General features: G+C 40.2%; 1 protein-coding gene across 3 annotated transcripts in view; it reads left to right on the top strand.

The window, feature by feature from the left end:
* The first annotated feature begins 991 nt into the window (after positions 1-991).
* LOC132344757 (ATP-binding cassette sub-family C member 4) overlaps positions 992-10243 on the top strand; it is a 69815-nt gene continuing 60563 nt past the window's right edge. Inside the window, exons 1-4 of one of the 3 annotated variants that reach the window (XM_059884445.1) lie at positions 992-1244; positions 2049-2168; positions 3312-3422; positions 10034-10134. In XM_059884445.1, the coding sequence (XP_059740428.1) occupies positions 1130-1244; positions 2049-2168; positions 3312-3422; positions 10034-10134 (447 nt within the window). In that variant the 5' untranslated portion in view covers positions 992-1129. The remainder of the gene's footprint in view (positions 1245-2048; positions 2169-3311; positions 3423-10033; positions 10135-10243) is intronic. The other 2 variants (XM_059884443.1, XM_059884444.1) reach the window with 2 other exon arrangements.

Here is a 10243-nt window from a genome sequence, read left to right as displayed (position 1 = left end):
AGTTGTGTCTGACTCTTTGATCCCATGGACTACATGTAGCATCCCAGGCTTCCCTGTCCTTCACCATCTCCCAGAGTTTGCTCAAAGTCATGTCCATTGAGTTGGTGATGCCATCCAACCATCTCATCCTAGGGCTAAATGGATGGTCACCTGGTCCCCAGCCCAAGCTGTCCTCCCCCAGCTGAGGGCTTCCCCATTCTGTCTGAGCCCCAGTGTCTCACAGAAGGAAGCCTGCTCCTTCCTTCCTTATAGAATTGGGAACACTAAACACAAGAGGAGGTTCTGTGTATTTACCTATTTGTACCTCAACTCCTTTAAATGTGCAGTGCCCAGATGCATGTTGGTACTGGCTGAACTGTCATCAGACAGGCATTCAGATACTGGACTAAAAAGTGAGGACCTGAAAACAGTTTGGAGTTTCCCCCTTGATTATTTCCCCATCATTTTATAAAATCTCTGTAGCCTCCTGTAAGATGCATTACTAACTTCCCATAAACAACCTAATTGTACTAACAGGTCTTCTCTAGGAGACACACAGGTAACAAAGTGATGTCAGTATTTCCTGCTGATACAGCACAAGTTATCACTCACCTCAGACAGAGGTCACAGGCTCACTATGTGCCCCTGACAACAGCAAGTTACAACCTCATTCATGGGAAGAATGAAAACCCCACCAGAAGTGTCCTCCCTGCTTGGCAGCCTGCAGCCCACCTGTTCCCTGATAGGCAGGAGCCTGACCTTGGTGCTTATAGTCTGTGTGCTCTTAGAGAAGAAGGCAGGAAATGAATGGTCAGTCATGTGACACCAGGCCCAAATCCACATGAAGTCACTCAAAAGAGAATGGCCACTAAGGCCACTGTCAGATTCTAAAAGATTGATGTGTCACATGCCACAGTGACCTCAGAACACCAGGACAGGTATCTAGCAGACAGCTAATAAAATGTCCATCAGGTTCCTGGAATGGAAGTCAAGACTGTTCAAAGGCTCCTTGTCTGTCGGGTCCTGTGGGCACAAGGGCGGGGCAGTGCCAGGTGCTCTGTGACCCACACAGAGGCTCCTGGCACAGGTGCAGAGAGAGGCCCACGACGGGGGAGGCAGCAGACTGTCCACTCCCCTTATTTATCTCACCATGTCCTGTGTCTGGCTCTGGTACAGGATGGGGGATGTACTGACTCTATCCCAGCCCTTAGGTTACTCATCTAAGGAGGAGACGGCCCACAGGTTACTCAACAAAATTCAGTGTGGTGAGGACTCTAATTAGGAATTAAATTTTAAAAGGCTACTGATTCAAAAATTAGTGAACAGTAATTACTCACCCATGATAAATAATGAAATATTACCATTTTCAGCAACATTGATGGACTTGGGAATATTATTATTTGTAAAGTAAGTCAGAGAAAGATAAATATGATATCACTTATATATGGAATCTAAAAATAATACAAATGAATCTGTACACAAAATAGAAATAGACTCAGAGACATAGAAAACAAACTTACAGTTGGCAAAGGGGATTGGGAGAGAGGGAAGAACAAGTTAGAAGTATGGGATTAATAGACATATTGCTATTAATGTGTCAGATAGACAACAACAAGGAATTACTGCAAAGCACAGGGAAGTTTATTCAGTATCTTGTATTAACCTGTAATGAAATAAAATCTGAAAAAAATAACTGAATGACTGTACTATATACCTTAAACTAGAACATTATTGTAAATCAACTGTACTTCAATATATTTTTAAAAAATTGTCAACAATTTCCACCTGATGAGATGCCAGAAGAATTTGGAGGGAGGCGTATGTGAGAGGATCTTGATGAAAGAACAATAATTTCTTTATCTAAATCTAGCTGTGATTTGAACTTGATCAAAGATAGTTTCAAGGAGAAGCTTTCATTCCCAGGTCATTAAAGTGAAGCTTGATGTGAGCAGGACTTTGAGGGTCACATGGAGGATTCTCTTTGGTGGGATGTGTGACCACAGAGCCCGGGAGGCAGTGGGTTTCCTTGCATCCAGCCTTCTTGACCTTCTCTGTCTCTGCTTCCCCAGCACGGAGCCCGGTATTTTCCCACTTAGCATCTTCTCTCCGGGGACTCTGGACCATCCGGGCGTATAAAGCTGAACAGAAGTTTCAGGAACTGTTTGATGCACACCAGGATTTGCACTCAGGTCTGTAAGTTTCTGGAGATGTTTTCAAAGGATGGGATGTGCTCCCTTCTGAGGCTGACCTCCCTCTCAGGTGGCCTGGCTGCCCACACCTCTCTCTGTGTCACTCCTCATCCCCCTCTGCACACCTGCCTCCCCCACCCCTTCCTCTCAGCATCCCCTCAGTGCTCCCTTCTTCCCTGTCATTCCCTGCTTTTCTCCCCTGACTGGCTCGCATTGTCCTTGCATCACTGTGCCCTGTAGACTTCTGTCTCTTTAGGGTAAGAGTCAGCAAACTTCTTTTTTGTGAAGATCCAGATAGAAAATATTGTAGGCTTGTGTGCTGTACTGTGTCTGTTGCAACTACTCACCTTTGCTGTTGTAGCACAAAGACAGGCAAAGATAATACATCAGAAAATGGCGGTTTCTGTGTTCCAATAAAAGTTTATTTACAGAACCAGGTGGTGGCTGTTCTCACCCTCCAGACTGCGGTTTGCTGACTTTTCAGAGCGTGGAGGGTGGCACATGTGATTGAGGAAATAATTTCCTGATTTGCCACCCACTTGATTATGTTTTTAATCAGTGAAATTTTTCCCTAGGTAGAAAATTCAGAATTTCCTCCAAGTCTATAAAATCCAAGCCAAACTTTCTGATAATTATTGTATTTTGAAGATAAAAATGGCATTTTGAAAGTCACATGCAGATCCTGTTAGCTGATGGTCATATAGACACTGGATCCTAAGAATAAACACTGCAGGGCCCTGTGGTGAGGGCAGAAGGTGCTGGAAACAGTGTGAGCTGTGCTCTCTGCTGTGTGAGAGCTGGGAGCAGTCGACCCTGTGAGAGGATGATCTTCACGCTGAGGCCCAGCACTGCAGGAAATGCACAGATGAGACGATTCCCCATCTTCCTTCTTCTGATCTTATTTCTGTTGATAACCTGTGGGTTGAAGTTTTCAATTCATGCTTCCTGGACTGATTTCTGTGTGTCTCATACATTGTCTTGTGTTAGAACCTAGTTTTCTAGAATCTTCAGGTTCCTTGGGTATGTAACTTTGCTGTCCTACCTGTGTAAAATCTTCTGTAGCTCAACTGAGAAAATATTCTCCCTCATGAGAAGCAGCTAACATAGTTTTTGTATTACACTTATTATGGTTCACAAATCCAGAGGCTTGGTTCCTGCTTTTGACGACGTCCCGATGGCTCGCTGTGTATCTAGATGTCATCTGTGCCATCTTTGTCACTGCTGTTGCTTTTGGGGCCCTGATTCTGGTAGAATGTAAGTACAGATGTGAATATTTGTGGTATGTTTACACTTTTTAGCTTTTTTTGTAGTTATTAAACTCTAATCATCATGTCTAATATATACTCTTTGGTTCTAATGAATTGTATTAAAGTGTCTGCAGTACGTGACTCCACAGTGTGGTCCATGAGAAGTTGTTTGTGTCTTAATGAGAACTTTTATCTTTTTTTTAATTTACTTATTTATTTACAGTAGGTCTTTTTGAGGCCATTAAAAAAATGATTGGCATATGGTTGATTTACAATGTGTTAGCTTCAGGTGTATGGCCAAGTGACTCTGTTATACATATATCCACTTTTTAAAGATTCTTTTTCCATACCCCATGAACATTGGGGTGAATGTATATTTTTTTTTTAGTAATTTGCATTTTGATTAATACTTCAAATGAACTGTCTTTTAGAAAGAATTTCTATTTTTCACTTTCAGAGTCCTTAGGAGCAAAGTCCAGGTATGACGTGCCTGCTCCAGCAGACCTTTGGTGCCTTGGGCCCCTGCTTTGGCTCGCTCAGGACATTCTTTCATTTTTATTTTAAGTTTTATTGGGGTATAGTTCATTTACACTGTTGTCTTAGTTTCCGATGTACAGCAAAGTCAATCTGCTGTACATATACATATATCCACTCTTTTTTAGGTTCTTTCTTATGTAGGCCATTACCGAGTTCTCTGTACTGTACAGTAGTTTCTTATTAGTTATCTATTTTAATATTTTATATATAGTTGTATGTGTCAATCCCAGTCTTCCAATTTATCCCTCCCCTCACTTATCCCCTGTTAACCATAAGTTTATTTTCTACATCTATTACACTACTTCTGTTTTGTAGATAAGTTCATTTGTAGCCTTTTGTTATATTCCATATATAAGCAATGTCATATTCTCTGTTTCTCTGTCTGACTTACTTCACTCAGTATGAAAATCTCTAGGTCCAGCCATGTTGCTGCAAATGGTATTATTTCACTCTTTTTTATGGCTGAGTAATATTACACTATATGTATAATAGCGCATCTTCCTTATCCATTACTCTGTTAATGGACATTTAGGTTGCTTCTATGTTCTGGCTATTGTAAAGAGTGCTACAGTGATCATAAGGGTGGATGTATCTTTTAGAAGTATGGTTTTCTCTGGATATATGCCCAGGAGTGGGATTGCTGGATCATATGGTAGCTCTCTTTTTAGTTTTTAAAGGAACCTCCATATTTTTATCCATAGTGGCTTTACCAGTTTACATTCCCACCAACAGTGATGGAGGGTTCCCTTTTCTCCACATCCTCTCCAGTATTTATTGTTTTGATGATGGTCATTCTGACTGTGGTAAGTTGAAACCTCACTGTAGTTTTTTGCATTTTTTTCATTTTTTTTCACTGTAGTTTTGATATACATTTTTCTAACGATTAGAGATGTTGACCATCTTTTCATGCTTTTTTTTTTTTTTTGGCCATCTGTGTTTCTTCTTTGGAGACCATCTCTTTTAATCTTCTGCCCATTTTTTTGGATTTTTTGTTTATTTATTTATTTTTATATTGAACTGCATAAGCTGTTTGTATATTTTGGAGAGTCATCCCTTGTAAGTCACTTTGTTTGCAAATATTTCTCCCCATTCTGAAGACTGTCTTTGGTATTTTTTATGGTTTTCTTTGCTATGCAAAAGCTTTTAAGATTAATTGGGTCCCATTTGTTTATGTTTTATTTTATTTTCATTACTCTAGGAGGTGCTGCAATTTATGTCAGAGAGAGTTCTCCCTATGTTTTCATCTAAAAGTTTTGTAGTGTCTGGTCTTACATTTACATCTGTAATCCATTTTGAGTTTATTTTTCTGTATGATGTTAGGAAAAGTTCTAATTTTATTCTTTTACATGTAGCTGTCCAGTTTTCCCAGCACCAATTATTGAAGAAACAGTCTTTTCTCCGTTGTATATTCTTGCTTACTTTGTCATAAGTGATCATAGGTGCCTGGGGGTTATCTCCGGACTTTCTGTCCTGTTCTGTTGATCTGTATTTCTGATTTTGGTGCCACATAGCATTTGGTGCCACTTTCTGTTACTGTAGCTTTGTAATATAGTGTAAAGACAGGGGGCATGATTCTTCCTAGCTTCATTTTTCTTCTTTCTCAAGATTACATTGGCTATTTATGGTATTTTGTGTTTCCATTCAAAATGTAAACTTTTTTGTTCTAATTCTATGAAAAATGCCATTGGTAATTGAATAGGGATTGCATTGAATCTGTAGATTGCTTAAGTAGGTTGTTTGTTTGTTTGTTTACAGTAGGTCATCGAGGAGATCTTTTTTCTTTTTATCTTTCTTTGAATGGGTTGAGGTCTACATAACTGTAGCAGGATGACCTTCTGAACATCCCAGGTAGTGTCCTGTAGTTGGATACAGAGAACCAAGTTTACTATTCAGCTTTCTGTACAGCTTAGAAAAGGCTGAGGAACCAGAGATCAAATTGCCAACATCCGCTGGATCATGGAAAAAGGAAGAGAGTTCCAGAAAAACATCTTTTTCTGCTTTATTGACTATGCCAAAGCCTTTGACTATGTGGATCACAATAAACTGTGGAAAATTCTTCAAGACATGGGAATACCAGGCCACCTGACCTGCCTCTTGAGAAACCTATATGCAGGTCAGGAAGCAACAATTAGAACTGGACATGGAACAACAGACTGGCTCCAAATAGGAAAAGGAATACATCAAGGCTGTATATTGTCACCCTGTTTATTTAACTTATATGCAGAGTACATCATGAGAAACGCTGGGCTGGAAGAAGCAGAAGCTGGAATCAAGATTGCCAGGAGAAATATCAATAACCTCAGATATGCAGATGACCCCACCCTTATGGCAGAAAGTGGAGAGGAACTAAAAACCTCTTGCTGAAAGTGAAAGTGGAGAGTGAAAAAGTTGACTTAAAGCTCAACATTCAGAAAACAAAGATCATGGCATCTGGTCCCATCACTTCATGGGAAATAGATGGGGGAACAGTGGAAACAGTGTCAGACTTTATTTTTGGGGGGTCCAAAATCACTGCAGATGGTGATTGCAGACATGAAATTAAAAGACGCTTAATCCTTGGAAGGAAAGTTATGACCAACCTAGATAGCATATTGAAAAGCAGAGACATTACTTTGCCAACAAAGGTCTGCTAGTCAAGGCTATGGTTTTTCCTTTGGTCATGTATGGATGTGAAAGTTGGACTGTGAAGAAAGCTGAGTGCTGAAGAATTGATATGTTTGAACTGTGGTGTTGGGGAAGACTCTTGAGAGTCCCTTGGACTGCAAGGAGATCCAACCAGTCCATTCTAAAGGAGATCAGCCCTGGGTGTTCTTTGGAAGGAGTGATGCTAAAGCTGAAACTCCAGTACTTTGGCCACCTCATGTGAAGAGTTGACTCATTGGAAAAGACTCTGATGCTGGGAGGGATTGGAGGCAGGAGGAGAAGGGGACGACAGAGGAGGAGATGGCTGGATGGCATCACGGACTCGATGGACATGAGTTTGAGTGAACTCCAGGAGTTCGTCATGGACAGAGAGGCCTAGCATGCTGCAATTCATGGGGTCACAAAGAGTCAGACAGGACTGAGCAACTGAACTGAACTGACAGTTTAGGTTATAGGTTTTAGCTTTAGGGCTCCTTGGATCTCTTGGTTGTAGGGGTCCAGTGTAATGGTGTTAGAAAGAGTCTCTGTAGCAAAAACAACATCCTCACTGCTGTGTGGGTCACAGATGAGGAGTTGTTGGAATGTGTGTCATGAATTCACCATCCCTCTCTATTCCATAGCAAGAACCCTGAATCATAGTCTTTAATGCAAAAATGAGAGTAATTTTTTAGATTTAAAAGCATTGCCTTGTGTTGCAAAACCCATTGCCTTGTTTTTGTGATTTCAATTGCAGCTACACTGGACATAGAAAGTGAAATTACATAATGATAATTGAAGCATAAGGATAAAAATCTGAGCAATGACATCCTCACCTATATTATTCTGTCAAGTGTATCTCAATCCAGGTGGGATTAATATGATAAATAATGAAAATGGTAAGGATCTAAGAGAAGCAGAAGAGATTAGGAAGAGATTGCATAAATACACAGAAGAACTGTACAGAAAATATCTTAATGACCTGGATAACCATGATGATGTGGTCACTCACCTAAGCCAGACATCCTGGAATGTGAAGTCAAGTGGACCTTAACTTCAAAGCATTACTACAAACAAAGATAGTGAAGGTAATGGAATTCCAGCTGAGCAATTTAAACTCCTAAAAGATGATTCTGTTGAAGTGCGGCACTTAATATACCACCAAATTTGGAAAATTCAACAGTGGCCACAGGATTGGAAAAGGTCAGTTTACATTCCAATCCCAAAGAAAGGCAATTCCAGAGAATGTTCAAACTATCATACAATTGCACTCATTTTGCATGCTAGTAAGGTTATCACTGACTCAGTGGACATGAGTCTGAGTGAACTCCAGGAGTTGGTATGGACAGGGAGGCCTAGCGTGCTGCGATTCATGGGGTCGCAAAGGGTTGGACACGACTGAGTGACTGAACTGAACTGAACTCAAGGTTATATTAAAATCCCTTCAAACAAGACTTCAGCAGTACATGAATCTGGAACTTCCAGCTATACATGCTGGATTTACGAAAGGCAGAGGAACCAGAGATCAAATTGCCAGTATTCACTGGATCATAGAGAAAGCAAGGGAATTCCAGAAAAACATCGGCTTCATTGACTATGTGAAAGGCTTTGACTGTGTAGATCCCAACAAACTGTGAAAAATTCTGAAAGAGATAGGAATACCAGACCATCTTATATGTCTCCTGAGAAACCTGTATGAAAGTCAAGAAGAAACAGTTAGAACTGGATGAGGAACAATGGACTGCTTCAAAACTGGAGAAGGAGAATGACAAGGCTGTATATTGTCACTATGTTTATTTAACTTATATGCAGAATACATGATGCAAAATGCTGGGCTGGATGAAGCACAAGCTGGAATCAAGATTTCTGGGAGAAATATCAATAACCACAGATATGCAGATGATATCACTCTAATGACAGAAAGTGAGGAGCCTCTTGATGAAAGTAACAGAGCAGAGTGAAAAAGCTGGCTTAAAACTCAGCATTCAAAAAACTAAGATCATGATATCCGGTCCCATCTGGGGAAAAATTAAAAACAGTGACATATTTTATTTTCTTGGATTCCAAAAATCTCTTCAAACTGTGACTGCAGCCATGAATGAAAAGATGTTTGCTTCTTGGAAGGAAAGCTATGACAAATCTAGACAGAATATTACAAAGCAGAGATGTCACTTTGAGAACAAAGATCCACATAGTGAAGGTATATTTTTTCCAGTAGTCATGTAAGAGTTGTCAACAGATGTAAGAGTTGGGCCATTAAAAAAGGCTGAGGGCCAAAAAATTGATGCTTTCAAGTTGTGGTTTTGGAGAAGACTCATGAGAGTCCTTTGGACTGTAAGGAGATCAAACCAGTCAATCCTAAAGGAAATCAACCCTGAATATTCACCAGAAGGACTGATGCTGAAGCTGAAGCTCTGATACTTTGACCCCCAGATGAGAAGCACTGACTCATTAGAGAAGACCCTGATACTGGGAAAGATTGAAGGCAGGAGAAGAAGGGAGTGGCAGAGGATGAGATGGTTGGATGGCATCACCAACTCGATGGACATGAGTTTGAGCAAACTCCAGGAGATAATGAAGGACAGGAAGCCTGGTGTGCTGCAGTCCATGGAGACACAGAATCAGACATGACTTAGTGACTGAACAACTTTGTTCAGTTCAATTGCTCAGTCGTGTCTGACTCTTTGTGACCCCATGGACTGCAGCACGCCGGGCCTCCCTGTCCATTGCCAACTCCCTGAGTTTTCTCAAACTCATGTCCATTGAGTTGGTGATGCCATCCAACTATTTCATCCTCTGTAATCTAACAACTTTGTTAGTTCTTTCTAAATTCATAATATTTTTTAAAAATTACTTATTTATTTGGCTGTACTGGGTCTTAGTTGGGGCATGCAGGATCTTCAGTCTTAGTTGTAATAGGCAGGACTTTAGTTGCAGCATGTGAACTCTTAGTTGTGGCATATGTAGTCCATCTAGTTCCCTGACCAGGGATCGAACCTGGACCCCCTGCATTGGGAGCTCGGAGTCTTAGCTATTGGACCACCAGGAAAGTCCCTCATAGTGTTTTTGTTTTTTTTTTTTTTTTAAACTATTATTGTCTCATACAACAGAAGTAATATTATGAGTAATACTATCATTACATACAAATGATTTAAATATTATAAAGGAGTCTTCTCGCTACTATTTATAAAATAGCTAACTAAAAAAGACCTACTGTATAGCACAGGGAACTCTATTTAATACTCTGTAATGATGTATGTGGAAAAATAATTTTAAAAGAGCAGATTACATATATGTCTGGCTAATTCACTTTACTGTACACCTGAAACTAACACAACTTTGTAAATCAACTATACTCCAATGAAAATCATAAAAATAAAGGAGTCTTCTTTGTAGAGTGACAGAAGGACCTGTGAGGGGTTGAGAAGTAGACTGACTTTCTTCTTCTTCTTCCTCATTTAGCTTTGGATGCTGGGCATGTTGGTCTCGTCCTGTCACTAACCATCACACTTACCAGTATCTTCCAGTGGTGCGTCAGGCAAAGTGTGGAAGTTGAGAACATGGTGATGTTTATTTTTCTGTTCTTAGCCTTTTCAGGTCTCCTTGCTGTTATATGACATAAAAGCAATTCTTATGTAAAATAATGAAACTTATTTTTACATCATTTTACAA

Source organism: Bos taurus, unplaced genomic scaffold (assembly GCF_002263795.3).
Source record: "Bos taurus isolate L1 Dominette 01449 registration number 42190680 breed Hereford unplaced genomic scaffold, ARS-UCD2.0 Leftover_ScbfJmS_1899, whole genome shotgun sequence".
NCBI lineage: Eukaryota > Metazoa > Chordata > Mammalia > Artiodactyla > Bovidae > Bos > Bos taurus.
The sequence above is the reverse complement of the archived record's forward strand: the minus strand, read 5'-3'. Positions and strand labels throughout refer to the sequence as shown.